Raw genomic sequence first — 27,634 nt, 5'->3', positions numbered from 1 at the left:
TTCCTGCTCTTTGACTCTATTCGAGATACCACTATAGTGCCTTTTGTTCAAACTCTTCAGATTCCTCTTTAAGCACTTCATAACTCGCACAAGCTTGAACTGCGACGAACCAGTAACATTGTCACAGTCCCAGGCATCCTTGACAATATTAGCAAAAGATGGGTGGTCAATAACATGATGAAAGAACCTGAAAGGTTTACGAGAACGCTGCTGATGGGAGGGAATACGAAACAGGCAAACCGCATGATCAGACTGCGACGGGTCCAAGTACTCAGCATAAGAGTCTGGAAAAAGTGAAGACCAAGCCTGATTTATGAAAGCATGGTCAATCTTTGTAGAAATCGGGTCGGCTTGGTTATTCCTCCAAGTAAACGGTAGGCCCTTCGATTGGGCTTCAAACAAATCAGCATCTTGCAATGCAATGTTGAAAGCCTCCATACCCGAAGTGTCAATATCAGAAATGAGGTGATGCGAGTGATGAGAGACTCGAAGAATTTGGTTGAAGTCACCGACTGCAGCCAAGGAAAACGAGCTGCAGGAGTGGATGAGTTAATCAACGCGAGCTCATTCCAGAGAGGGACCCTGTTCTCCACCTGATTAAACCCATAGCAGAAACTAACTGTAACATTCAAACTACTAGCTGGCACAGACACCCCGCAAGTGATTGCCTGAGCTGATACTTGGTATATCATTACTGTAACCGAAGGATCCCAAACTACCACAACCCTTCCATTGTTGTGGTGGTTAAAATTGCCAAAAAAATTTCATCCCGCCGGCAAAGCTCTAGATATACGCCTTGCATTTATTCCTTGTATATGCGTTTCTAAGAACGCTCCAAAAAGAGGTCTGTGGATATTAATCCAGTCTTTGACCATACTGTGGCATCGGTTACTGTTCAGCCCTCTTATATTCCACACAAAAAACGACATACTGATAGATTAAATGGATTTTTTGGCCTTGCGGCCACTCTTCTTGTAGGAGACCAAGAAGAAGGGTGGATCATCATTCTTAACATCCTCTTCTTGAGTAGAAGCAGGCATCTCCGAATTCTCCCCTCTCTCAGGATTATGAGTATCCGAAGGAACCTCACGCAGCTCTTGATTGTTGGGTATAGCATCAGTTTCCTTGTCTAACTGGACCACAGCGCCTGCTGACAACTTGTTCGAATCTGAGCTGACTGAGGCAGACCCCAATATTGGTCTATCAACCTTCCTCCACACGTGTCCAGTGTTAGCATCCGAGTTCACATAATCTTTCACTTCGGAGGGCTCTTCACCAGGGGTCCTGCCACGGGTTTTCTCACTGGTGGGTTCAGTAACCTTCCTGGCCTTGGATCTTCCGGATCTTGATTTACGGATACGCTGTCTTATACCCCTGATGGGAGACTGACTTAAAGTTCTGCCAGTAGATGACGGTTGGGAGGAAATGGTGTGACAGTTCACTCCAGCATGACCATACCACAGGCAGAGCATTTAACTGGCATCCACGGGTACAAGATAGAGATGAGGATTTCCTTGCCATTGGAAAAACCCGACATCACTTTTGAAGGAAGCTCTGCTTGCAGATCGATGCGAACATAGACTTTGGCTACCTCGAAGTTCTCCTTACGCTCAGTTTCAGGAGCTAGCTTGACTGGATGCCCAACCGCAGTTGCAATCCGGCTTAGGCTTTCCTTTTTAAACAGGAGATAGGGAACATTCCTAAATTCCACCGGCACAACAGCAGATGTAAGCGGAGGCACCTCCGGCGAAAACTCAGGTGACCATGGCGCCACAAACATTGGATATCCTGCAATGTTCCACATGTTACGACTTAAGATAATATCTCGAGTTCTGGAGTTCATTACCCTGAGGAGGAAGATTGATTGACCAATCCTATGAACGAAGATTCTAGGTCCCACACGAGCCCAGATGGCGTTGACAATACCGATGATTCGACCCATTTCAGGCGCATCACCATGGAATCTAGCAAAGACGAAATCCTTGAACTCCTCCTTCGCCGATTCGATGTTGGGGTCGGGAATCATGACGAAGGGAACTCCTGAGATATGCTTGGAGGGGGTACCAATAGCATCTAGAATACCAGATGATTTGACAATCGATGCCCATTTCCGGTGCTGGCTCTCCTGAGCATCCAGAGTGGCAGAGGGGTCACCAGGGACAGCACCGGAGGATGAACCTTCTACGGCGGCCGAGTTTGGGACTGAGGTATCAACAGGGGAGGCAAGAGCCTCCTGAAGAGGTGCCGGGGGAACCACGGGGAGATGGATGGGATCCACCACCGGGATTTGATCCAAACTCAGATCTGGAACACCGGATCGAGAGGGAGAAGAGGATGACGGCTCAAGCGGCGGGGAGATACCAGATCCGCCATCAGAGACCGGAGGAACGGCGGCGAATGAGCTAGCGGAGGTTTGACGAGCCACTGCCGCCACCTGAGCGAACTTGGAGGAGCTCACCGCGCTTAGATGGCGAGACTTATTTTTCTTTTTTGACAGAGTCATGGAGCGAGAACAAAGGAAGGAGAAGGAAGAAGAGAAATTCTCGCCAGACAGCGTGAGGCCGCCGGCGGAGAGCGGTTCAGAATGAAACCCTAATCGCCCATTTATCGCCTAATCCAAGAGAGAGAAAATGAAGAACTTTGAGTCAAGGTATTTTCGCGTTTGCTACTTGAATTGCAATGAGCACAAATAACAAAAACGACGTCAGAAACCTCATGTATTTTGTTTCTATTATTGTGGACATTTATTCATAAACAAAAGTAGTGTGATCTTCTTTTTACTTATGTGTTTCAAACCTTTTTTTATTTATTTATTTATACTTAAACTGAGAACTAAAATTAGTAATGATAATATATGGATGAGATTATTTGATAAATTTTGTGGAGCGGATACAATTTAGATTTTTCAAAAAGAAAAAAAAATACTGGTCTTTTGAAATTTTGGTGTGGAATATTGAGAAGTTACCAAATTGCTTTAGATGCCCTTGGGTAAATACAAGAACCTATGAAGTTACAATTTTTCACTAATATATTTTTCTTATACATTTATGAATTTTTGTTTGAACAAAAATACATTTATGAAATTATATATCTGTTTAATATTTTTAGTCTTTTTATTTTTATTTGTTGAACAAGAAGAAGGAGTTCCAAACCAAGTTACTTTGATTCAGTAGTAATTCCTAATTGGTGAGTCCTGGATTTGGATTCGAGTGATACGAAGCTTTGTGAGATTAGTCTTTAAACCTAAACAATTTTTATTAGGATGTTTATGGTTTTTTTTTTTTTAAAAAAGAAGAAGAAGAAGGTCCCAAGCCTAAGCCTGCCTATGTGGCATAATGTATATAGTGATTACTAATCCGCCCATGGTGGCACAGTTGTCTTTAAACCTCGTGTAATTGACAATGGTCTCGGTTATAGAGTCAATATTCGCTATAGCTTTGTGGTTGATTCCTTTGTTTGCATAGAATATGCGTCGACCATTTGTTTTTCTTTTTCAAGATTTGGCATGCTTTAATACCAAACGAAAGCTAAAAATTCAATGTTAAATCTTAGCCACAAAAAAAAAACTCCATCGTTTTACTATCTTCAACATTATTACCAGACTGGTCCAGACAGGACTTGTGATTTTATGAATCGGTTATTACTTATTAGCAAGAAGGAAAATGCTTAGACTGTAAAGATAGAATGCTTGCGTTACCAATAATCCAAGATTTAATAATTCACGGTTTGAAATTCAATTTGGAGACTTAGGTGTTGATTGGTTCATCCGTTATCACCGGCAAACGCAGCGTTTACGGTTGGTAGCGGTTAGTGGCGTTTTATCACAATCATCTGCAAACAGTTTCGTATCGTTTTATACCACTGAAATCCAAAAGTTGCTTTCCGCCAGCATTTGTGGTTGCGGGCGGTAGCAGTTTTATAAAAGATAAAAAATAAAATAAAATAAAATCAAACTAAAAAAAAAAAAAACCATGACCTATTAATCTTCTCCTATATATATAAACCCTTACTTCTCACTTTTAATTTCTATCAAATTCTAATCTCTAATCATGGCTTTCATATCAGTTGAAGAAAATTATGATACAAGTATAATTGCCATAATACTTTGATTTAATTCATTTATACTAATTATTCTGTTTTTACTTTTAAAGTAAAAATTTATAAATATGTATCTTATTAATTATAAAATTAGTTTGTTATAATTCTTTTTTTTGTTCTTCAGAAAGTTACATAATCAAACGAGATGACATGTACGTTACTTCAATGGGTCATTATTGAAAAACAAACTCAAGATAAATATCCTAGATTTTTGAGTGCACTCCAGAAAAACGTATTTTGAAGAATACTAATGAACAATTTAGAGTTGATTTGAGTTGGAGTCGTGCAAAAATCGATTAGATCAATTGAAGAAATTTTACATCATGCATAAGACAAATCTAGAAGATCCACATATTGGAGCAAATTTTTTCCACTCTATTATATTACTAGATACAATTTTGGGTGATGTTCCCAATCATTAAAATAAAATATATTATTATAAATTTTATTAGTTTTTAAAATAATTATTTAGTATTTATTTATAAATTTTATTAATTATTCTGAACTACTTATTTTGATATTAATCATAATAATATAGTTTTTCTATTTTTTTATAATTATATATGATGTTTATTTTAGTAATTTTATGTTTAACCGGTAAAACAATCAAAATGTCCTGTAAATGGAATCGCTTTAAAAAGTTTAACTTAAACCGTTGAATAATGCTCAAAATTGCAATTATCCGTTTCTGCAAACTCTCGCACTATCGCAACAGTTGCGTTTAAATCAGGCTTAGGGTCTGTTTTTTTTCCGCTGCATCTGCGTCTACGAAATCGAACCGAACCGAACCGGAATCTAAACCGGTTCGATTGTTAGATTTGAGTGGGCAGATTAAAACCGGATTTCTACCCTGTCCCCAATTACTCGAATTACATAAATACTCGAAAAACCCTAAAAATTTATTCACAGCCACAAAGAACTTAGCTGCTCAAAGAAGAAGAAGAAGCAAAAAATGGCTTGCACCGTAGATTTCCGGTGCCTTGATGAAGGATTCGGCGGCAAAACCTACAAACGAAAGCGCGAATCTCAGGAACAAGCTGCCGCCGAAGCAATCGCCGATGAAGCGTCGATGGACATCGACGGCGGCGATCTGATCCGTCCTCCATCGGCGAAACGCAGCGCCGTCGCTTCCTCTGAAGATCCAGACAAACCTGTGGCTGTGGCGATCGGGAGACCGACATACGACGGTGTAATCGCCGGGAAAGTTTCCGGACGGACGTGGAAGCAGCCGCGAACTCACCGAGCGTCGGGGAGGTTTGTGAGGAACAAGGGACCGGATCTGGAGGAGATGAAGAGGCAGAGAGAGATTAAGAAGGCGTACAAGGAGAGGATTAACGAGCTTAAGGAAGAGATTAGGAGTAATAAGGTGGAGAAGAGGAAGAAGAGGGAAGAGAGGGAGAAGAGGAAGAAGGAGAATATCTTGAGAACTGGTACCAAGTTGCAGAAGATCACAAACCCTAAGACTCTGAAGAAAATTGCCAAGTCTAAGCAGAGGAAGCATCTTAAAGTTATTCCTGATGAGATGTTAAACGGGAACAAGAAGACCATCAAGAATTAGTGAAATTTTTCTTTCTCTTCTTACACAAAAAGGTGAAGTTTTTATTTTCAGTTTTGTATTTTCTTGTGACGTTTAGTCAAATGTTGTTAGTTAACAATCTGCTGCTAAGAACCAAATTTAATAGTGAGATTTTGCTTCAACAGAAAAAAAAAACCGTCTTTATTATGCAAAATGAGGCTTTAGGATTTATTCATTTCTGTGAGGATGTTGCAAAATCCTTTGAGAAACAGCTAATTAGAGAAACCAAGATGAGCTTTGAGATGTGAGATTACGATGAATTTGACAGGGATGTTAGCTCCGGGATAGCTAATCAAATTTTCTTTTTAAATGTCCAATAGAGTTGAATTCATCTCACCTTACGTTTACTCTGTTTCTCTTTATTCTTTCTTTTTGAGTTTTGAGGAAGTACAATGATTGATCATATGAGTTTTGTTCTGATGTGTTCTCAGTTCCTTATGTTCGAATTGCGGGCTGTATTTAGTCGTTGTGACGACAGTTTTCAAGTCTAGTCTTTGTCCTGTTAGAGAGTTATTCATCTCTATGGTAGTCACTTAAGTGAAACACACAAGCTATGTCAACATGATAGCCTTTTGAGAAGTTTGTGTCGCACCACTTCAGATTTATGATCAATTTGCGAATCTTGTTTTGTAATTCAAAAGTTGCCCGATCATGACTTGCCAAGTGAAGAAGGGATTTGCAGACGCCGAAATCATTGTCGCTAAAGCTGGTTCCAAAATTTAAAACCAGAAACAAGCAAATAAAGAAATCAGAGTTTTTAGATTGTTTCAACGTTTACACTTTGCTATATTAGGTGAGACAATGACTCTAGGTAGGTGGGTTACTAATTTATTAATCTAATTTGGTGAGACTTGGTCGCAATTTTTTTCTTTTCATAGGACCATCAGCATATCATTTCTCGATCTTTTTCAGAAAATTTTGATTAATGGATTAATGGTATCTGCAGAAAAGGAAGATTTAAACAAAATAATATTAACAAGAACATAGGAACAAACAATTGGAAAGAAAATCATATGAAATAGTTCCAAAAAATAAAAACGAATAAAACAAACGAAAGTAGCCATGAGTTTGGGGAAGCTGAGATAAGATAAGTGATAAGGAGAGAGATTCCAATTCAAGGATATTCTTTATCTCTCTCAGGTTCACTGTTGGCCTTATTTCTCCGAAAAGCTCTTCGATTGCTTAGACCCTTTTCAATGGCGTCAACGCCGCCTCACCGGTCGATGACCACCGCCAATACCCATCCTCAGATCCGTCAACAACCCACTCACAACCACCGTCCATGGCTTCCACAGCGTATCACTTCCTGTCCTCGTGCCGTTACATCAGCTCCTCCGTCTTCATCCGCAGCTGTTTCAGTAGCCACCGTAGCTTCTGCCCAGCTATCAAAGACTCCTACTTTATCTCCTCTGCAAACTCCCAAGTCGGATTCCTCCGATTTCTCCGGTCGTCGATCCACCCGGTTCGTCTCCAAGATGCATCTCGGGAGACCCAAGACTACGACGGCCACGCGTCGCAGCTCAGCTGCGGAAGATGCTCTCCGGAGCGCTATCGATTTATCCGGTGAGGACGAGATGTTTCAGAGTCTATTGTTGAGCTTCGAGTCTAAGCTCCGTGGCTCCGAAGACTACACCTTTATACTCCGTGAGTTGGGGAATCGAGGTGAGTGCGATAAAGCCGTTCGCTTTTACGAGTTTGCAGTTATTCGAGAGAGGAGAAGGGTCGAGCAAGGGAAATTAGCTAGTGCCATGATTAGTACTCTCGGTAGATTAGGCAAAGTAGCCATTGCTAAGAGTGTTTTCGAAGCTGCTTTAGATGGTGGATATGGAAACACGGTTTACACCTTCTCGGCTGTAATCAGTGCTTATGGGAGGAGTGGGTTCTATGAGGAAGCCATTGGTGTCTTCGACTCCATGAAAAGCTATGGCTTGAAACCGAATTTGATTACCTACAATGCTGTGATTGACGCTTGCGGTAAAGGAGGAATGGAGTTTAAGCAAGTAGCTGGGTTTTTCGATGAGATGCAGAGGAACGGTGTGCAGCCTGATAGAATAACTTTCAACTCTTTGCTCGCTGTTTGTAGCAGAGGAGGGTTATGGGAAGCAGCAAGGAATCTTTTTGATGAGATGTTGAAGAGAGGGATTGAGCAAGATGTCTTTACTTATAATACGCTTTTGGATGCAATCTGCAAAGGAGGGAAGATGGATCTTGCTTTCGAAATCCTGGTTCAGATGCCCGCAAAGAGAATCTTGCCTAATGTTGTAAGTTATAGCACTGTCATTGATGGGTTTGCAAAAGCCGGGAGATTTGATGAAGCTCTTAACTTGTTTGATCAAATGAAATATCTTGGTATTGCATTGGATAGAGTTTCTTACAATACGCTGCTTTCGATATATACTACGCTTGGTAGATCCAAAGAGGCTTTAGATATTCTAAGAGAAATGGCATCTGTTGGGATTAAGAAGGATGTTGTGACTTATAATGCTCTTCTTGGAGGGTATGGGAAACAACGAAAATATGATGAAGTAAAAAATGTTTTCGCTGAGATGAAGCGGGACCACGTCTTGCCTAATCTACTGACCTATTCTACCTTAATAGATGTGTACTCCAAAGGGGGTTTGTATAAAGAGGCAATGGAGATATTTAGGGAGTTTAAGAGCGTGGGGTTAAGAGCTGATGTTGTGTTGTACAGTGCTTTGATTGATGCTTTGTGCAAGAATGGGTTGGTGAGTTCTGCTGTTTCTTTGATCGGTGAGATGACAAAGGAAGGAATTAGGCCTAACGTTGTAACGTACAATTCCATAATCGATGCGTTTGGTCGTTCTGCAACTATGAAGTCAGCTGAATCTGGAGATGGTGGAGCTAGTACTTTTGAAGTTGGATCGTCCAATATTCCTTCTTCTTCACTAAGTGGATTGACTGAAACAGAGGATAATCAGATAATACAGATATTTGGGCAATTAACCATTGAGAGTTTTAACAGGATGAAGAATGATTGTAAGGAGGGTATGCATGAGCTCTCCTGTATATTGGAAGTTATCCGCAAAATGCATCAGCTGGAAATAAAACCAAATGTCGTAACCTTTTCTGCCATTCTAAATGCTTGCAGGTTTGTCCTTCTTTTCGGTATCTATCTTCTTGAACTTTGCGAGTGAAAGATATGACCCTGTTGTTAGGGTTATTATAGATTAGCTCTATATGTGGTTTCGCTGTATGGCTGCATTGGTGAGGATTCTGATTTGTTGACATGTTTGTATCAATGTAGTCGGTGCAACTCATTTGAAGATGCATCAATGCTGCTGGAGGAGCTAAGGCTGTTTGATAATCGGGTATATGGTGTTGTTCATGGACTTCTCATGGGTCATAGAGAGAACGTTTGGCTCCAAGCTCAGAGCTTATTCGACAAAGTAAACGAAATGGATGGTTCGACTGCATCTGCCTTCTACAATGCTCTTACCGATATGCTTTGGCACTTTGGTCAGGTAAAATCACACTGATATTCTAGAGGCCTAAGTTTTGGAATCTGTTTTTATGCGTTACTATTTGTGCAAAGGCTTACTTTTGGAAACATGTTACAGAAACGAGGCGCGCAAATGGTGGCACTTGAGGGAAGATCTAGACAAGTTTGGGAGAACGTGTGGTCTGAGTCTTGCTTGGACTTGCACCTTATGTCTTCTGGTGCTGCACGCGCAATGGTCCATGCTTGGTTGCTAAACATACGCTCCATTGTTTATGAAGGTCATGAGTTACCGAAACTCTTGAGGTAAGCTACAAAAAACTCTTTGGGTTAAACACCAATATTATAGCTACACCTTTCGTCTGACTTCTTCTTCCTAAAACTTAGCACAAGATTTGACCTCATCTTTTTCAAAATCTAATATATATCATGTATTCCCAAATTCGATGCTAGGTTTTCTTGTGATAACTAACAAGCAGTTTGATAGGGTTGTGTTAACGTTTCTTTTTTAATGGCAGCATATTGACTGGTTGGGGGAAACATAGCAAAGTGGTTGGAGATGGAGCACTAAGGCCAGCGATTGAAGCGCTTTTGAGGGGAATGAACGCACCGTTCCACCTCTCAAAATGCAACATGGGACGGTTCACATCAAGCGGTTCGGTCGTAGCAACTTGGCTGCGTGAATCAGCCACACTCAAACTCTTAATCCTCCATGACCACATAACTACCAAAGCTAACACTACAATGAGATCAACAGACCAAACCTCTCTCACTTTGGAACCCCTTCTTTTGTAGCTGTACACTGATGTTAACAATTTCTGATTACCAAGTCTGTGTTGTAAACAATGGTAGGATTTTGTGCTCTCTGCTAATATTTTGTAACAAGATATTAACTCAAGGATTTGTAAAAATGGGAGGATATATTTTTATAATATAATTTGAAAAAAAAAATTATATCAGAACAGCTTTCATATGTCTCCTCTCCAAAGTTTCAATCTTTTGAAATTCCAACGACTATAGAACCCCACCACACAACTTTTTAATATTTACAACAAAAATTAGACAAATATATCAGAGTATTAGGCCATCTCCAACGCGGTATCATCCGCGGTACGTCAGTGGGCCTAACGCGATATCATCCACGGTACGTCAGTGGGCCCGAAGGGCTAGAATGCAATTAAAAAACACTTTGAGCCGAATTATTTGGACGTACCGTCTCTTCAGATGAGACCGAAGAGCCCATCTCAAACCAGTATCGTTGATGACGTGGCGGAAGGTGAGTGGCTGGAATGGAAAGGAAAATGGTGCGTATTTTCATTATTTTTTTGTCCGTCTCATTTTGTTTTCGAGAAAGAAAACGAGTGGTTTTCCCTGAGTATTTTTCTGTCACCGACGAATCGGTTTACCGGCGATTTGGACTGGTGAGACGACGAAGCTGATTCATCGGAACGTCGCGACGAGCAAGGTAAAGATTCCCGACCTCGTTAACAATCGTTTCGTGGGTTTTATCGTTTTTAAAATCGAAATTAGGGTTTGAATCAATTTGGGGGAAATTCTAGGGTTCGTCGAATTACTTGAAATTTGGGTTTAATCGGTTCAGTAGTATTGTATGGGTGGTTGAATCGGCGATAATTCGTTCTTCTTTCTATGTTATTTGAAATCGATTAGTTGATCACTATGTTTCCTTCAAACGGTTTGCATATGTTGATCACTATGAATCTGTTTTCAGGATGCCCATTAGCTACAGTGAGCCATCTTCTGATGAGGAATACATTGAGGACTACAGTTGGATGTTAGAAGAAGCCAAGTTCGGCATCCCGGAGAAGTGCATATGTGGTCGACTTATCGAGCTACAAGGCATGTCTGCTGAGGCGGTTAGGACTCCAGGTCGGCAATACTACAGCTGTCCTGCGTGGTTATAAGAGGTAAGAGTGAAAAGTCATTATATTTTATTTTTCAAAATTGTTGAACGTGATTTTAACCATCAATTTTCAATGTCTTAAGTATGGAACTGGGGAGCATATCTTCAAGTTCTGGGACGAGGCAGTCACGGAGCAACTTGGCATCCTGGAGAGAAGGATTTCGAATCAAAGACGCGACATGGGAAGGGTTGAGAGAGTGCCGGATACGACCACCTGTTTTTTATGACATCTTACATGGTAAAGCTCCGAAAGTAAAGTACTCTGTCAACGGTCACAACTATCGTCTACCATATTACCTAACAGACGGTATATATCCAAAATGGGCAACATTTGTCAAGTCTATTCCTTTTCCCCAAAGTGAAAAAGATACATTATTTGCTCAATGCCAAGAATCTGTACGGAAAGATGTCGAAAGAGCTTTCGGAGTCTTGCAAGCCCGGTTTGCTATTGTCAAAAATCCCGCCTTAATGTGGGATAAAGAGAAGATAGGGAAGATTATGAGAATATGTATCATATTACACAATATGATAATCGAAGACGAACGACCTACCAACACTCAACTTAATATATCTGAATTCGTACAAGGTGAAGGAAGCAGAACTTCATATGTCGATATGAGTTACTCAACAGAAACGGCATCGAATATGGGCAATTTGATCGGTAATCGGATTCAAGTTCGAGATATCGAAATTCACGATCAATTAAAGGAAGATTTAGTAGAACATATTTGGCATAAATTTGGAGGAACCACTCTTTGAAATTAAGTTTGTATGTTTTTAAAAATTTTAAAAAGTTGTATTTCAATATATCATTTGTATTCCTATATTAATCACATTTTATGTCATGTATTTATGTAATTTTATTTTTGTATTTTTAAAAATATTAAAAAAATAATCGAAATATTAATATTTTAATCAAAACAACCCTTAAATTGGGTATCAGGGTTGGAGGGGTATAAAACATGGAGTCCTCCCCAACTAAAAAATAAATGTTAAACGAAATTAAAAATTGATAAGAGATCCAAACTGGGTATCAGCATTAGTGATGCTCTTAGATTGTTTCAACGATACTTTATGCTATATTAGGTGGGACAATGACTCTTTGACACGTCCAAATCTTCTACTCGTCTAGAGACTCTAGGTAGGGGTGTGTTCTTATCAAATTTGGTGAGAGCGTTGGTCGCATTTCATTTATAGGACCAGGAGCGTATCATTTCTTCAGATCTCTTTTCCAAAAATTTGATATATCGCTTCATAAAAATGGAATCTTTAGAAAAGGGAAAGCTAAACAAAATATTGAAAAAAAGTGGAAACAATATAATATGAGATCATTATAAAGAAGATAACGAAAATAGAGCATGAGTGACTGACTTTGGTGAAGTAATCAAATTCCTGGAAGCTATTAAGGAGAGAGTCCAAGTCAACGATCTGTTACTCTTCTCTCTCTCTCTCTCTCACTCAATATCGAAAAACCCTTCATAAAAGGCAAAACGAGCTCTTTTTTTCCGTGGAAGCACCAAAAATCTTTCTTTTCAACAATGGCGTCAACGCCGCCTCACTGGTCGGTTTTCACCACCAACAACCATCGTCAGACCCGTCAAAAACCCAACTACAACATTCGTCCATGGCTTCCGCAGCGTGTCTCTTCCTCTCCTCGTGGCGGTCCCGCCGTTACCTCAGCTCCTCCGTCTTCATCTCCCGCCGTTTCCGTCGCCACTGTTTCTTCCGGTCGACTATCTCTGTTTCCTGCTTTTCCTCCTCTGCAAACTCCGGAATCGGGTCTCTCCTCGGACTTCTCGGGTCGTCGATCGACCCGGTTCGTCTCCAAGAAGCATTTCGGGCGACCTAAGACTACAATGGCCACTCGACACAGCTCTGCTGCGGAAGATGTTCTCCAGAGTGCTATCGATTTCTCAGGAGACGATGAGATGTTTCAGAGTCTAATGTTGAGCTTCGAGTCTAAGCTTCGTGGCTCTGACGACTACACTTTTATAATCCGTGAGTTAGGGAATCGAGGTGAGTGTGATAAAGCACTTGGCTTTTACGAGTTTGCAGTTAAACGAGAGAGGAGGAATAACGAGCAAGGGAAATTAGCTAGTGCCATGATTAGTACACTTGGTAGATTAGGCAAAGTAGACATTGCTAAGAGTGTTTTCGAAACTGCTTTGGCTTGTGGGTATGGAAACACGGTTTACGCCTTCTCTGCTCTCATCAGCGCTTATGGGAGAAGTGGTCTCCATGAAGAAGCCATTAGTGTCTTCAACTCCATGAAAAGCTATGGCTTGAGGCCGAATTTGGTTACCTACAATGCTGTGATTGACGCGTGCGGTAAAGGAGGGATGGAGTTTAAGCGAGTGGCTGAGTTTTTCGATGAGATGCAGAGGAACGGTGTGCAGCCTGATAGAATAACTTTCAACTCTTTGCTTGCTGTTTGTAGTAGAGGAGGGGGTTATGGGAAGCAGCAAGGAATCTTTTTGATGAGATGTTGAACAGAAGGATTGAGTTAGATGTGTTTTCTTACAATACGCTTTTGGATGCAATATGCAAAGGAGTTTAGATGGATCTTGCTTTTGATATCCTTTCTCAGATGCCGGCAAAGAGAATCATGCCTAATGTTGTAAGTTATAGCACTGTCATTGATGGGTTTGCAAAGGCCGGGAGATTCGATGAAGCTCTTAGCTTGTTTGATGAGATGAGGTATCTCGGTATTGCGTTGGATAGAGTTTCTTACAACACATTGGTTTCTATTTATACTAAAGTTGGCAGATCTGAAGAAGCTTTGGATGTTTTTAGAGAAATGGCATCGGTTGGGATTAAGAAGGATGTTGTGACTTATAATGCTCTTCTTGGAGGGTATGGGAAACAAGGGAAATATGTTGAAGTGAAGAACGTTTTCGCTGAGATGAAAAAAGAGCATGTCCTGCCTAATTTACTGACTTATTCAACATTGATCGATGTGTACTCCAAAGGGGGTTTGTACAAAGAGGCTATGGAGATATTTAGGGAGTTTAAAAGCGTTGGTTTAAGAGCTGATGTTGTGTTGTACAGTGCATTGATTGATGCTTTGTGCAAGAACGGGTTGGTGGGTTCTGCTGTTTCTTTGATCGATGAGATGACAAAGGAAGGAATTAGGCCTAACGTTGTAACTTACAATTCAATAATCGACGCCTTTGGTCGTTCTGCAACTATGGAGTCGTTAGCTGAATCTAGAGATGGTGGAGCTAGTAACTTGGAAGTTGGAACTTCCTCTTTTCCTCCTTCTTCAAGTAAATTGAGTAGAACAGAAGATAATCGGGTAATACAGATATTTGGGCAGTTAACCACTGAGAATACGAACAGGATGAAGAAAGATTGTAAGGTGGGTATGCATGAGATCTCCTGTATACTGGAAGTTATCCGCAAAATGCATCAGCTGGAAATAAAACCAAATGTTGTAACCTTTTCAGCGATTCTGAACGCTTGCAGGTTTGTCCCTCTTCTTGAGTTTTGAAAGTGAAAGATATGGCCCAATTGTTAGTGTTCTCATAGATTGGTTGCATTTTGGTGAGGATCCTTATTTTGTTGACATGTGTGTATTCAATGTAGTCGGTGCAACTCATTTGAAGATGCATCAATGCTGCTAAAGGAGCTCAGGCTGTTTGATAATCAGTTATATGGTGTAGTTCATGGACTTCTCATGGGACATAGAGAGGTCGTGTGGCTCCAAGCTCAGACCTTATTTAACAAAGTCAAGGAAATGGATGGTTCAACTGTATCTGCCTTCTACAATGCTCTTACCGACATGCTCTGGCACTTTGGTCAGGTAAAATCACACTGATATTATAGAAGGCAAAATCTTTGGAATCTGATTCTTTACGCGGCTTACTTTTGGAATCCATTTTTTGTTTATAGAAACGAGGTGCACAACTGGTGGCACTTGAGGTAAGATCTAGACAAGTTTGGGAGAATGTGTGGTCTACTACGTGCTTGGACTTGCATCTTATGTCTTCTGGTGCTGCACGCGCAATGGTTCATGCTTGGTTGCTAAACATACGCTCCATTGTCTATGAAGGTCATGAGTTACCTAAACTCATGAGGTAAGCTACAAAGAGCTCTTTGGTATAACTTCCCAACCTAAACCGGGCCTAGAAACCAAAGTCATTGCTGATTACAGTGACTTTGGAGATACTGATTTATGCGGTTTGGTCTTGTTTTCAAAATTCGGGTTCCTTGAAACCTTGTGAAATGTTTTGGTTAACCTTTTGTGGCAGCATATTGACTGGTTGGGGAAAACATAGCAAAGTGGTTGGAGACGGAGCACTAAGGCCAGCCGTTGAAGCGCTTTTGAGGGGAATGGACGCACCGTTCCACCTCTCAAAATGCAACATGGGACGCTTCACATCAAGCGGTTCGGTCGTAGCAACTTGGCTGCGTGAATCAGCCACACTCAAACTCTTAATCCTCCATGACCACATAACCACCAAAGCTAACACAACAATGAGATCAACAGACCAAACCTCTCTCACTTTGCAGCCTCTTCTTTTGTAGCTCTACACTGTGATGTTTAACAATTTATGACCACCACCAAGTCTACTCTTTTGTTCCCAATAATGTTGGGATCTGTGCTAATATTTTGTAAGAATTAAACGAAGTAACTATGTGAACATGGTTTATTTAATATAACCAGATAATGATGAATTAAATTTCAGACTAATTTCGAGATTTTTTGTAACTTGTGAAAAGTTTAGTTTTTCTTTGCTGGTTTTCTGAAAACCGAACAAGGGAATCCACAGGTTGGTTTGTCTAATTTAAATCCTTTACGATTAGTACTAATTAACTAAACATTAAAATAATTCAACTTGTCAACACCGACTAACCAGTGACGCTTCACTTACTTATTTAACGTGAATCATTTCATTTGGTTAGATTTGTAAATATTTTTCGTTATTTTTCCGACTTATCTTATAAAGAACTCAACATAGCTTCAAACTAATCATCCCAAAATCGGTACATCCCAATACCAAATTTCTTATATTTAATTTATAAAATGTAACTGCTTTTATTCTGAAAAAAAACCTTTCAATGAAAATGTTACGATAGTATATAACGAAACTGAAACAGTTAAACCAAAATTCCTGAGAATTAAAAATGTTTAGTTTTTTAGAATTAAAACTGTTTTTAAACACGTGAGAGTATTTTGTTGGTGTTTTGTCATTATTCAATTAACCTGATTATAGTTTTTTATTTACTCTCTCTTCTCGTATTAACAGAATAATTTGATCAAACAATGATACAGAACTAAAACAGAGACAATTACGGAGAAAACGAAACAGATAAATCAAAGATTCGGGCAAAAGTTTGAAAAGGTAATAAGAATTATGCATTTTATTATGTTTTTTGGTAATATATTTTTGATATTTTATCGATTATGGATAATATTCCAGAAACAAATAATGAATATTATTTAATGATTACGCTAATATTTCAGTGTAGCTTCACCAGTTAAAGTCTCGTCCTCCTCTATATAAACCAATCTCTCCTTCCTTCATTTTAATATATTCTCTTCTGTATTTTCTCCTTCTCTATTCTCCGATTTGATCCAACTCTCCACAGATCTCGTTTTCTTCCCTTCTAATGGCATCAAACGGCGAGAAAGGACTGATCGTTAGCTTCGGCGAGATGCTGATCGATTTCGTCCCAACCGAATCCGGAGTCTCCCTCGCCGAGGCTCCTGGATTCCTCAAAGCTCCAGGCGGTGCTCCTGCAAACGTCGCCATCGCCGTTTCTCGTCTCGGTGGACGTTCCGCCTTCGTCGGAAAACTTGGAGACGACGAGTTCGGCCATATGCTCGCTGGGATTCTGAGGAAAAACGGCGTCGCTGATCAGGGGATCAATTTCGACAAAGGAGCCAGGACCGCCCTCGCCTTCGTCACGTTACGTGCCGACGGAGATCGGGAGTTTATGTTTTACCGGAATCCCAGCGCCGATATGCTCCTCCGCCCTGACGAACTCAACCTCGAGCTCATCAGATCCGTACGTAAATCGCTTAAATCCCTTCTATCTCTCTCTGATTCCATATTTTACGATTTTGGGGTTATAGAAAACTCTGTTTACTCCAGATCTTCACGAGATCTAAGAGAAAATCATAGATTCTCATAGGGTCTCTTGTTTTTTGAATTACTGGGAAAACGCAGAAACAAAATTTTGTTTTCGAAATTTTTTCATCGGAGTGTTGGAATTCTAGAGTATTGGGAATCGTGCTTATTGCTTAAGAAACGTAGAAGATGATCTCACTGGGGTTATGTGTCGTTGCTAATTTCACGGGCGGTGACTTTTCTCTGATCTCACTGCGTTTTTTCTTCTTCGCGGGTCTTAAGATCTTTTCGCACACGGATGTGCGTAGATCCACGTGATGTCACGTGATTTGTCGAAGTACCTGACTTGTTTGTATTATCCAAAAATTGAAAGGAAAAAAAAAAGGATGAAAGTGATACATTTTACTTTTTTTTCCCCCAAAAATAAAAGCTTTCTACCTTTTGGTCGACTAATATCGTGATTAAGCACAAGATCAGAATCTGGGTTAATTGACTTCTCTAATGATTTTTATCCTCCTATTATATTGCTCTGATTTGTGGAAAAAATAGGGTGTGATATATAATATTAATGTTTAGTAGTTTTGCAGTGAGCTAAATATTTGTTCTTCTTGACCCTAATTGAAAATCTGAAATTCTGAGTATGTTCGGGTTCATTGATGTGATCTAAAGTTAATGTGCACATTTTATGGTGATGGTGAAACGTCAGATTGAATATTTTTGCTTGAAAAATTTACCTTTACAGCTAGTCTCAATGGTGAGGACCTTTTGCTTTTGTAGAACAGTTTGATAATGACTGACCCCATCGTAGTTAATTATCAAAATATAAAGAATCATATCAAACTGGGTCCCTTGAATAATTATTCCTTATGATCCAAGCTGTGTAATTCTGTGAGTTTTGGGGTACCAAACTGGCTTTTACTTGTTTCTGTCAAGTTTGGAATTTGTAGATCGGTGTAATTTTGTTGTGTGACCAACCTGATGTGTCTTTTTGCAGGCCAAAGTGTTTCATTATGGATCAATAAGCTTAATAGTGGAGCCATGTAGGTCGGCTCACTTGAAGGCAATGGAAGTGGCGAAAGAAGCAGGAGCTCTTCTTTCATACGACCCAAACCTAAGGGAACCTCTGTGGCCATCAAAGGAAGAAGCCAAGACACAGATCATGAGCATCTGGGACAAAGCTGAGATCATCAAGGTAAGCGACGTTGAGCTGGAGTTTCTAACTGGAAGCAACAAGATCGATGATGAGACCGCATTGTCCTTGTGGCATCCCAACTTGAAGCTCTTGCTCGTCACCCTCGGTGAAAAGGGATGTCGGTATTACGCCAAGGTAAACACAGTCAAACATATTTTATGTGCATTTACCATCATCATCATTATGATTGTCTCTTGGTTGTGTCTTGTGTGTTGTGTCGATTAGCTGATACCAGAAGGCAAAAGTAGTGTGCTATATAAAATGATTTCAGATTTACTTTTATATCAACATGTTTTTGGAAAGGATTAGAGAAACGTATTTAATATATTAATCAGAACAGAGATGTCAATACTGCTGCAGGAATCATTTGTGCTACTCGATTTAATATTGGTTGGTTTGGTAGATCTCACCAACTGCTTAATTAAAAATTGAAATTTTTTCTTCCTCGTGGACCCTCCATTAAAAAAAATTCCTACTTAGGGTCAGAGAAGTCGTGATCTCTAAGTTTCTTTTGTTTTTCAAAGGTGACGAATTTTCTTCTTGTCAAGAAATGGAAGTTACTTTTGCTTTTCTTAGTTGCCGAATCACATGAACATGAAAACCGATTCGTACACTTGCTTTACGTCAATAACTTTTGTGACTTTTACCTAAAATGGGTTTCTCTGCTTAACAAACTGTGTGTAGAACTTCCGTGGATCCGTCGACCCTTTCCATGTGGACGCCGTGGATACAACCGGAGCTGGAGATTCCTTTGTTGGTGCCCTTCTAAACAAGATTGCCGATGATCAATCCATTCTCGAGGTAACATTCAAAAGAAAGCATCCAAATGACCTATCTGTTATCCAATCCATTGAATGAATCGTTCTAACTTCAGTATCCATTGAACTCTTGGGTATTTACTTTAAACAGGACGAAGAGAGATTGAGAAAAGTGCTGAGATTCGCAAACGCTTGTGGAGCAATCACCACGACCAAAAAAGGAGCCATTCCTGCTCTTCCCTCGGAGGCTGAAGTTGTCAGCTTTCTCGAAGGCAAATAGAAACAAAAGCCAACGCAAAGCCTTTATTATCACGTAATTTGTTTTCTTTCACGGCTCTCTTCTCTCTTCTGTATTCTTGTTTCCGGATGAGAGAAACGAATTGGGGGCATTGCGCTCTGTTTTTTGTTTCTCCTTCTTCAAAATGTAATGATTTAAAAAAGACTCTATGTTTCAATTCAAGGCATCACTTGCTAATAAAACGAGAAGATTGTTCCTTAAACCTATTACTGGTTCGAATCAGATCACAGAGAAAGCAAGACAAAGACAATAGATGAGCACGTATAGATACATATGGCGAAGCAAGTGCTATATACAAGCTTAGCCTAGGTCAGGGACAAGGAAATGCTCTTCCTCATCATCATACCGGACCTCAAGCCTCGGTTTCTTGTTGGAAACATTGGACTTCATGGGTCTATTGTAGGAATGAACATGAGCCAAATGTGAAAACGAAAGCTCGGGAACTTCAGCTACCGGTAGAGTTTCTTGATCAGGCTGGTCCTCAAGGAAACCCATCTCTGCAAGCCAGTCTAGCTCCCCGAGATCGAGCTGCTCTTTCTGCTGAACCACAAGAACAGGTTATACACATGTCAAAATAAGCTACAAGCCTTAACACATTTAGTACCCATAGATTTGGTAAAACCGCTTCTCACCTTATTACTGCACTCAAGATCAGAGTAGCGGAAGAATTCATCACCATCCCATGGTGGAGATGGAGCAGCAGACTGTTGAATTAGAGGTTTAGGGAGAGTCTGCTTTGCATTCTGCTGGTTAGATGGGTCGAAATGATTCGTCTCCACTTCTTTACTGCAACTAGTTGAACTCAGAGCGACTCTGATTCCAGTGGCCAAGAACCTCTGGTGATTAGCAGAGCGAGTATTAGACGCATGGGTCGCCTCGTCGCAGTCTCTGCAGAGAAGAGCTCTATCCTCAACACAGAATATGAAAGCTGCCTTCTCCTGCAAGTCAAACAAAAGATGAACACAAAGAACAGAATACTACATGAGCAACCTTGTTTCTTGAGACTCCATCTAGAATATCTACCAAAATTGGATCTAAAACTCCAACCTTTGCTTGAGTTAAATCTAAATATCCAATCTTTGTTAACGAATTTATAGAAAGCTAAGAACTTTCACAATGATACTCCTAAAGAACCTGCCAAGAATAGCTCTCAATCACAAGATCTGCTCAAGAATCACCAATAGAGAAACTCAGAAACACACAAAGATCTCTGAAGATACAACAGATACAGACACGAACAGAGACGAAGAAAAAAGAGAAGAGGAGATTGATTATCTTACAAGGCAGATGTCGCAGGGAGGGAACTTGGTGGAGAGAGAGTTAAGAAAAAGGCGTTGGTGTTTGCTAGCGAGCTTATTAGCGGCGTGAACCTCAACGTCGCATTTAGCGCACAGAGCAGCCTCATCGGCACAACATATTAGTGTAGCCGGAGCTTTCTCACACACATCACATTGTATCTTCATCTTTCTCAAACAGAGCTTTCCTTTTTTGTGTTTTTTTCTTGAGATGAGAGAATCTGAGTATCAGAGGATTCTACAAAAGAAAGCTATGCCTTTTGTTGTCTTCTCTAGTTCAAGATTTTGAAGAGGAGAAGATAAGGAAGGCCTTTTTAAGATTATGCGTATCAAAAGGAACCACATCATTGCTTCTTACAGCAAGGCCTTGTACTTGTTTGTATGGTCCCACTCTTCTTCTTCTTCTGCGGCTCTCGTTGTTTCTCTTCTTCTCTGTCTCTCTCACTTGTATTTCGATATTTTCTCTGTCCCGTCTTTTTCAGATAATCTGACTGGGATATTAGAGTTATGTAGTTTTCAAACTAATATAAATGGTGTATTTTTAAAAATACTAACTCATTAAAAGTTATTTTCTCAAAATTTTCTTCAATTATTTATAGAGCGCTCTTATTTATATATATATACCTCTTGTTTTTGGACTATTTCATTATACTATCATTAAATTTAACACCTATTAGTATTATATGTGTACTACAAATTTGAAAATCTGTCTTTTTATATTGAAAATAAAATATTGAAAAGTGATCTATTTTCTTAAGGGGGCCGAAAAGTAAGACAATTATGAGCGGTCTGTATTAAAAGTAAGACAATTATGAGAAAAATGTTTTCCTCTTGTATTTGAGTGTAGTAGCCTCAAAATCTTGTGGACAATATTTCACAACAAATAGTCGGCTGAAATTTTTTAGCGGTCTGTATTAAAATTTGCATATTGGAGAAAACAAATGTTCTTTTAAGATCAAACCGAATTTCGATGGAGTTGGTGTTGACTAATCTTGTGGCGGTTCCTTCTTTCTTTTAGTGGATAAACTCAGTGTTTAATTCTACTGAAAATAATCTTTATATTTTCTACAATGTATGTTTATTTTTAACGCTGAATAATACTTTATAATTAACGATTTAGTCTCAAAGAGTTTTACAAAAACTAGATGAATTAAGCAAGTCTACGCAGCAAATTGTCAATCAATATGATATTTAATCTAAATGTTATTTTACAAAAGCATCTGAGAAAACAAATATACATCAAGCACGGTTGGGAATAACGTGTACAATTTATAATTTATAACAAATTCACAGTTTGAATGTGATAAAAACCAAAAAAAAAACTTTTTACGTACTTGGACACAAGACCCAATCTAAATTCCAATAACCAAATCCAAACAGCTCATAATGTGTCTTTGGGCTATCCAAATGTTTTCTTTCCTCGATGATATACCAAAAGTCTTCTGCTTAGTGCATAACGTCAATACCCTGTAGGCCAAGGCACCCGTTAGGTAAAACCCTAAAACGCAACAATCCTAAATCCAAAAGGACTCTGATTGATGGATATACCTCTCTCGCAAAAGTCCACATATATTCAACCTCGTATTCCTCAGCTCTCATTCTGGCCTTGAGATGGTTTCTGTTTTCTCATCTCTGCAATTCCATTTTGTTGTTCCTGCTGTTGAAGGCGATGGTTTAGAAGCTGCTGCAGCTGTTGCTGCTGAAGCTGAAACTGTTGTTGGTGTTGCAGCTGTTTCTGCGAATGGATCTGAAGCTGCTGGAACTGTTGTGCGGCTAAGATTGTTTGCATTGACTGATTGTTGGAATAGAATTGCTGGTTTGATCCCAACGACCCATAGTTCATTGCTGATGCACCGTTTGGAGCAGCTTGGCCCGTCAACACCTTCAGATGCTGGATTTCCTCCTTAAGTGCTTCGTTTAGTTCTGCCAAAAGACCAAGTGTTTTAACCAAATTGTAATGAATTTTCTCTCTAAGTGAGGAAGCAAAAGTGTTTGCTATAAAAGAGCCTCACCATCCTGCAAGTGAACTTGCTGCTCCATTGTTTGTAACCGCAGTTTCAGCTCGTTGTTTTCTACAGTCAAGCCATTTGTGTCTCTCTGAACAAACAGGACGAAAATAGCACAAGTTTTAAAAACCCATAAAACATGAACGAATATTAACACATAGCATGAAGAAAGAAAGAGCAACCATACACAGACTCAAAACCAACCTGTAAGAGAGTCAACTGGGCTGAGAGAGTTGTAGCTTCTGTTTGCAAAGTCTGTACTTTTCTCTCAAGCTCAAATATGTATCTCGTCTTCCTTTCTTTTGATCTTGCCGCGGATTGCCTGTTTGCCCATATCCTATCATGTGGCACACACAAAAAATCATACACTCGCTCTACTCATAATAAGAATTCAGATTTTGATTGCACAAACACAAATGTTTGCTGGAAGAGAGATCATCAAAAAGCAGTTAAGTTCATGTTTTGTGATGTCACGCCATTCTAGAAGTTATGTGGAGAAGTTATGACTAGTGGCATTAATTCATTAAAGCTCGACACCAAAAGTTTTGCATGTAAAACAGAGTAGCACAGAGAAAAAGACGAAAATACTAATTACCTCTTAGCACGTTTTGGATCGATGAGGGCAAGCTCAGCAAGTTTAGCAGCAGACATGGACTTCTTAGCATCAACAGTGGAATCATCTTCATTTCCCGACATAAGCATCTCATTGATGTTCATTGAACCATCCATAGATTGGCTGTGTTGGTGTCTGACTCTTGGTCTTTCGCCGAAACTATTGAGCGTATTCTGAGGATTAGAAGTTGAGCCTGTATGCATCTTCGACTCATTTTTCCAAGAAGTTCCTGACGGCTCACCAACTTGAGCAGAAGAAGTAGCCGAGGAATTAAACTTATCCATATCAAGATATATAGATAGCAAGTCTTCTTCCGTGTCATCAGAGAAAGAAGCTCCATCAGCATTAGTACCAACCACACCAAGATCACTGTCAAAACTCAAATCATCAGGGAGAGTGAGGATCTCGGAATGTGCTCGACGGTGTCCAATCTTCTTTGGTGGGTTATCGAGCATACGGCTAATATCGTGGCTTAACCGGTTAGTATCTGGTCCATGACCAGCGTCTGAGAATGCTGAGCATCGACCTGACGGAGATGGAGGTGGGAGACCACCACAAGGTGCCGGAGATTTCTCTTTATCCATTTCTAGAATTCACTCTAAAGACTCAACTATCTGCCAAAACGATCATTAAGCAACTACGATCAGAATAGTGGTAAATTCAACACTAAGTGGCCATTGATTCCACAAATTCAAGCTATCAAAACAGTGAAGCAACCTTAGAAAAGCACAAGTTTTTATTCTAACCCAGAATCAAAATGAACAGAGAGAAAGAAAGAAAAAAGAAAGAACCCAAAGTTGAAAGTAGATCAAAGGAGACGACTTTGTAACACTTACTAAATAGATCAAAGGAGACGACTTTGTAACATCACTTACTAAATAGATCTAATCAGCTGTAGTAGCCTGGCCCTGCAGAGAGAGAGAGAGAGAGATCCAAGAGAAAAATTGTAAGATTTTCCAGGCAGAAAGTTTAGGGCTTTTCCAAAAGTTATGAGAGAAAAAGGAGGAAAATTGAGAATCGGAGGAGAAAATGAGAGGAAGAGAAAGAGATCTATGAGTGAGAAGACGAAGAGAGAATGCGATTCTTACAAGAGATCATGTGTATTCCCACAATCTATTGCGTAATGGGTAAAATATATTCTTAAAACGCGTCGTATTGCGTGTTCCGCCATTTCCGTTAGTGCGACGATGAGAAGCAGAGAGATTCATTAACCAAACCATTAAGGATTAATTAATTTTGCTTAATGGCATTAGTTAAAGCACTGTCAATTTGTCTCAACCAGGCCTGGGCCTTTATCTTTAATAACTTATGGGCCTAAAGCCTATATAGCCCAAGACTTGGAGCTGCATACTCTCTTTTAGGCTGCATGATCCGTATATGAAGTTATTGTTTATGCGAATATGATTTTTGATGATATTTTATACAAAACAAGATCGTCTTGGTATTGTCAATTTGTCATCGAAAACAATGTGTTAAAATGCCCATGCGAGAAAGACTATTAGTTTATCTTCGTATTTCATTTTATATGCTCTAGTTTTGGCCTTAGTTTCATTCATGTCAGTGTTGTTGCTGGTTTTACCTTTGTATTTCACTTTGAGATCTTAATAAAATTTAGACGGAGAAAAACTATAATTGTGAACTTTTAATCTTTATTATGGAATTAATGAACACGAGGAAGCAAGATTTACTTTTCTAATTCTTTCAATATATAAACGATCATGTTTTTTTCATAACCTGGATATCAAATACTTAACATTGAACAGCGATTTAACAGAACAAATTTCCCCTTAAAAAAACCAAAAAAAAAATCACTTGGTACCACATGTATCTCAGAAGCACTGTCCTTTTCCAAGTTGGAAAGGAATGTTACGGTCATCGATTTCACATTTAATAAACGTAAAATGCTTTTCATAGTGGCGCGGAAATAAGTTATAAATGTACCTAGAAAAATCGATATAATTGGTCTTTTTTTTTAAAAACTCATATATTCTTCTCAGATTCTTCGTAATAATCAATTTCATCAACGATCGCATTAAAGTCACTTGGTTCAAGTGTCGTTCTTACGAGTTCACACTTTTTCCTCGTACTTTGATATTAATACAGGTGGTTATTTGTATGATCGTTGGGCTGGATTTATTGATTCTGTCATGTTGCCTTTTACAATCTACCGATCGAGCTAAGGAATCGCTAAAGATCACAAAATCAACAATATATAATAATAATAATTAGAATTTTACGTTACTAGCTATATTATCAATATGCTTACAGCATATTATAATTTTCCATTGTTTTTAATTTCGTAATAATGAAAATAGTTTCTTCTTTAATTTGTTTTTTTTTGTTAAAGTCTTTCATTTGTTTTAGATTTGCGTTTCCCAAAAAAAAATTAAGCTTATAAATATAATGTAGGAGGTTCTAATTAACAATTTTACTTCTGACTATCGTCACTGTTAGACCGAACATGCATTCCAACTACTTCCAAGCTCTAAAGTCTAAACTGTCTATCGATTACACTTATTAGTCTTTAATAAGTCAAACAAAACTTGTGGATTAACATAGATATACGTTACGCGTGAGCGTTTATGTTGTGATATTTTTTTTTCTCATTATCGATACGTGATCTAAACGCGATAACAAGTATTCCTTACATAAACTAAGCTAACAATACTTAAATTTCTTTTCTTTTCTTTTCGTTTGAGAAACTTTTTATTTCTTTTCTTTTAGAGGTAGATTTTAAAAGACGTAATGAGCTAAAAAGCCCTAGACAGGACTGGTTGTTGTGTCAAGAACTTTGGAAGTAATTATTACGTACTTAGACTGATGCACGTAAGTACCCATTGGTATTTTACTTCCAATTCGTTATTCTTAACAATTCTATGTAAATTATGTTGATTATTTAAAATATTTGCTGTAATACTTCTATTATTCATGGTATGTGTGTAACAAAAATATATACGCAACAAACAAGAAAAAAAAAAACTGTCAGATACACTAAAATTTTTAGTTCATCAATGATAATTCCGAGGAATTGAGGAAAAGTTCTATGAGATTGAGTAGAAGTGGAAACCACAAAATGTAATTAATTGATATCTTTGGAATAATGGTGAAAGTTTGAAAGCGAGGGAGGAAACTGTTATATTGAGAAAGTATATTGACTAGTGGTCAGTGACATCTGACAAGCTACTACTTAAATCGTGATCAGGGACCATTCGCATCATTTACTTTTCTATCTCTGCACACATGTTACGATCAATTTTGTTTTATAATATGTGTTACAATAATATATTTAAACTATATATCACGAATTTTTGTTTAGAAAATTAACTCAAAAGTATGTATCTAACTTATTTTAAAGACAAAATTAAACTACAACTCTATCAAAAACTCAATCATATGTTGTAACAACGATTTTTTTTTTTTTAAAAAAGAAAAATTTCATTCATTTAAAAACAAATTACGTATTTAACAACAATATCTGTTTTTCAGTTTTGGTCAGTCTTAGACCTCTCATGATTATTTCCAAAGCAACATATCAGAGTAAACAAACAATCTTAGAAAGTGATTTTCTGGGAATTTTTTGCTTTTAGATGATATTAGTAGTTTTTCCTCTAATTTAAACGTCATAAAATCATAGAAACTTACCAATGTGACTATTACTATCACAACTATAGTATATATAGGTACAATTACTTTCTCCAAATCCTATCACTGAAAAAAGATTAACATGCTTTACAGACCAGATCTCCTTGCTTGGTGTGTTTGAATGTTAACATCTTCTAGATCAGTTTTGTCCACCATTAATTTATTAGTGCATCACGAAGGTCGGTCATTAGTTTTAACCAAATGACAGAAACCACCGTATTATTTTATGTATCTGCTTATAATATTACTTAAATGCTTGCTAATCGTTATTAGCAAAGCTTAACTACCTTTCTCACTTACCACCCTTTCTCACTTTTCGCTCTCTCACTTACACACAACCTAATGAATTTTTAACTAACGCAATTAATAACTTAGCTTCTAGTATGATTTTGATGTCCAAACTACTAATGTATTGGTACACATTGGGAAAGATCTTATATTCAACGATATGCATAGATATACAATGAAAACAACTTCAATTTGTGTACTATTCATGTAGGGTACAATCAGTTCTTGTATTATTTTGCTTTAACTTTTATTTCTTTGTCGTCTTACGCTTCCGGAGTTCGCGAGGCTGATCAAATCTCCATTTTTGTGCGTTTTGAAGATCACTTTGTCAAGATCTAAAACCGAGGATCTAGGATTTTTTTTGCGACATCTCAAACGTGATGATTTCTTGAGTTGTTTTTAATTATGTGTATATA

The 27,634-nt window shown here is 38.7% G+C and overlaps 6 protein-coding genes across 8 annotated transcripts; 4 read left to right on the top strand and 2 right to left on the bottom strand.

Moving 5' to 3' along the window:
- Nucleotides 1-5,005: 5,005 nt before the first annotated feature.
- Nucleotides 5,006-5,809, top strand: LOC18027167. Its single transcript, XM_024148517.1, has one exon. It carries the CDS (start codon nucleotides 5,051-5,053, stop codon nucleotides 5,654-5,656), a length of 606 nt encoding a protein of 201 aa, XP_024004285.1. The 5' UTR covers nucleotides 5,006-5,050; the 3' UTR covers nucleotides 5,657-5,809.
- Nucleotides 5,810-6,779: 970 nt separating this feature from the next.
- Nucleotides 6,780-10,069, top strand: LOC18027166 (pentatricopeptide repeat-containing protein At2g31400, chloroplastic). Its single transcript, XM_024161051.1, has 4 exons — nucleotides 6,780-8,783; nucleotides 8,940-9,156; nucleotides 9,253-9,437; nucleotides 9,650-10,069. Exons 1-4 carry the CDS (start codon nucleotides 6,871-6,873, stop codon nucleotides 9,924-9,926), a joined length of 2,592 nt encoding a protein of 863 aa, XP_024016819.1. The 5' UTR covers nucleotides 6,780-6,870; the 3' UTR covers nucleotides 9,927-10,069.
- A 2,506-nt stretch (nucleotides 10,070-12,575) lies between these two features.
- On the top strand, nucleotides 12,576-15,694 carry LOC18027165 (pentatricopeptide repeat-containing protein At2g31400, chloroplastic). The gene is given in 5 exon segments (XM_024160912.1): nucleotides 12,576-13,496; nucleotides 13,499-14,517; nucleotides 14,638-14,854; nucleotides 14,944-15,128; nucleotides 15,303-15,694. Coding segments are annotated over 5 exon segments (2,604 nt in total). The 5' UTR covers nucleotides 12,576-12,590; the 3' UTR covers nucleotides 15,580-15,694.
- An 870-nt stretch (nucleotides 15,695-16,564) lies between these two features.
- Nucleotides 16,565-19,569, top strand: LOC18027164 (probable fructokinase-1). Its single transcript, XM_006410210.2, has 4 exons — nucleotides 16,565-17,064; nucleotides 18,121-18,453; nucleotides 19,003-19,119; nucleotides 19,228-19,569. Exons 1-4 carry the CDS (start codon nucleotides 16,666-16,668, stop codon nucleotides 19,354-19,356), a joined length of 978 nt encoding a protein of 325 aa, XP_006410273.1. The 5' UTR covers nucleotides 16,565-16,665; the 3' UTR covers nucleotides 19,357-19,569.
- Nucleotides 19,552-21,010, bottom strand: LOC18027163 (B-box zinc finger protein 25). Of its 2 annotated transcripts, none has more exons than XM_006410209.2 (3): nucleotides 20,655-21,010; nucleotides 20,007-20,312; nucleotides 19,552-19,914 (listed from the first exon to the last, which is right to left on the bottom strand). In XM_006410209.2, exons 1-3 carry the CDS (start codon nucleotides 20,835-20,837, stop codon nucleotides 19,675-19,677), a joined length of 729 nt encoding a protein of 242 aa, XP_006410272.1. In that variant the 5' UTR covers nucleotides 20,838-21,010; the 3' UTR covers nucleotides 19,552-19,674. The 2 variants fall into 2 exon arrangements, with proteins under 2 accessions (XP_006410272.1, XP_006410271.1); XM_006410208.2 differs by having other exon boundaries at nucleotides 19,552-19,911.
- Nucleotides 21,011-21,847: 837 nt separating this feature from the next.
- LOC18027162 (probable transcription factor PosF21) lies at nucleotides 21,848-24,382 on the bottom strand. Of its 2 annotated transcripts, none has more exons than XM_006410206.2 (6): nucleotides 24,125-24,382; nucleotides 23,271-23,902; nucleotides 22,880-23,012; nucleotides 22,682-22,766; nucleotides 22,218-22,592; nucleotides 21,848-22,136 (listed from the first exon to the last, which is right to left on the bottom strand). In XM_006410206.2, the coding sequence occupies exons 2-5, from the start codon at nucleotides 23,870-23,872 to the stop codon at nucleotides 22,258-22,260; spliced, it is 1,155 nt and encodes a 384-aa protein (XP_006410269.1). In that variant the 5' UTR covers nucleotides 23,873-23,902; nucleotides 24,125-24,382; the 3' UTR covers nucleotides 21,848-22,136; nucleotides 22,218-22,257. The 2 variants fall into 2 exon arrangements, with proteins under 2 accessions (XP_006410269.1, XP_006410270.1); XM_006410207.2 differs by having other exon boundaries at nucleotides 24,164-24,382.
- Nucleotides 24,383-27,634: the final 3,252 nt, after the last annotated feature.

Source organism: Eutrema salsugineum, unplaced genomic scaffold, assembly GCF_000478725.1.
Source record: "Eutrema salsugineum unplaced genomic scaffold, Eutsalg1_0 scaffold_10, whole genome shotgun sequence".
Classification (NCBI taxonomy): Eukaryota; Viridiplantae; Streptophyta; class Magnoliopsida; order Brassicales; family Brassicaceae; genus Eutrema; species Eutrema salsugineum.
This window is presented reverse-complemented; position numbering and strand designations above follow the sequence as displayed.

What these genes read in the sequence shown, in the direction of transcription:
- LOC18027164 (XM_006410210.2), top strand. Translation starts at nt 16,666, where the DNA reads ATGGCATCAAACGGCGAGAAAGGACTGATCGTTAGCTTCGGCGAGATG. An exon ending in ACCTCGAGCTCATCAGATCC is followed by an intron (nt 17,065 to 18,120) that starts GTACGTAAATCG and finishes GTCTTTTTGCAG; the next exon opens with GCCAAAGTGTTTCATTATGG. An exon ending in ATGATCAATCCATTCTCGAG is followed by an intron (nt 19,120 to 19,227) that starts GTAACATTCAAA and finishes TACTTTAAACAG; the next exon opens with GACGAAGAGAGATTGAGAAA.
- LOC18027167 (XM_024148517.1), top strand. Translation starts at nt 5,051, where the DNA reads ATGGCTTGCACCGTAGATTTCCGGTGCCTTGATGAAGGATTCGGCGGC.
- LOC18027163 (XM_006410209.2), bottom strand. Translation starts at nt 20,837, where the DNA reads ATGAAGATACAATGTGATGTGTGTGAGAAAGCTCCGGCTACACTAATA. An exon ending in CTCCCTGCGACATCTGCCTT is followed by an intron (nt 20,313 to 20,654) that starts GTAAGATAATCA and finishes TTTGACTTGCAG; the next exon opens with GAGAAGGCAGCTTTCATATT. An exon ending in ATCTTGAGTGCAGTAATAAG is followed by an intron (nt 19,915 to 20,006) that starts GTGAGAAGCGGT and finishes CTTGTGGTTCAG; the next exon opens with CAGAAAGAGCAGCTCGATCT.
- LOC18027162 (XM_006410206.2), bottom strand. Translation starts at nt 23,872, where the DNA reads ATGGATAAAGAGAAATCTCCGGCACCTTGTGGTGGTCTCCCACCTCCA. An exon ending in GATCCAAAACGTGCTAAGAG is followed by an intron (nt 23,013 to 23,270) that starts GTAATTAGTATT and finishes GCCACATGATAG; the next exon opens with GATATGGGCAAACAGGCAAT. An exon ending in GCAAGTTCACTTGCAGGATG is followed by an intron (nt 22,593 to 22,681) that starts GTGAGGCTCTTT and finishes GTCTTTTGGCAG; the next exon opens with AACTAAACGAAGCACTTAAG.
- LOC18027166 (XM_024161051.1), top strand. Translation starts at nt 6,871, where the DNA reads ATGGCGTCAACGCCGCCTCACCGGTCGATGACCACCGCCAATACCCAT. An exon ending in TGCTTTGGCACTTTGGTCAG is followed by an intron (nt 9,157 to 9,252) that starts GTAAAATCACAC and finishes AACATGTTACAG; the next exon opens with AAACGAGGCGCGCAAATGGT. An exon ending in GAGTTACCGAAACTCTTGAG is followed by an intron (nt 9,438 to 9,649) that starts GTAAGCTACAAA and finishes TTTTAATGGCAG; the next exon opens with CATATTGACTGGTTGGGGGA.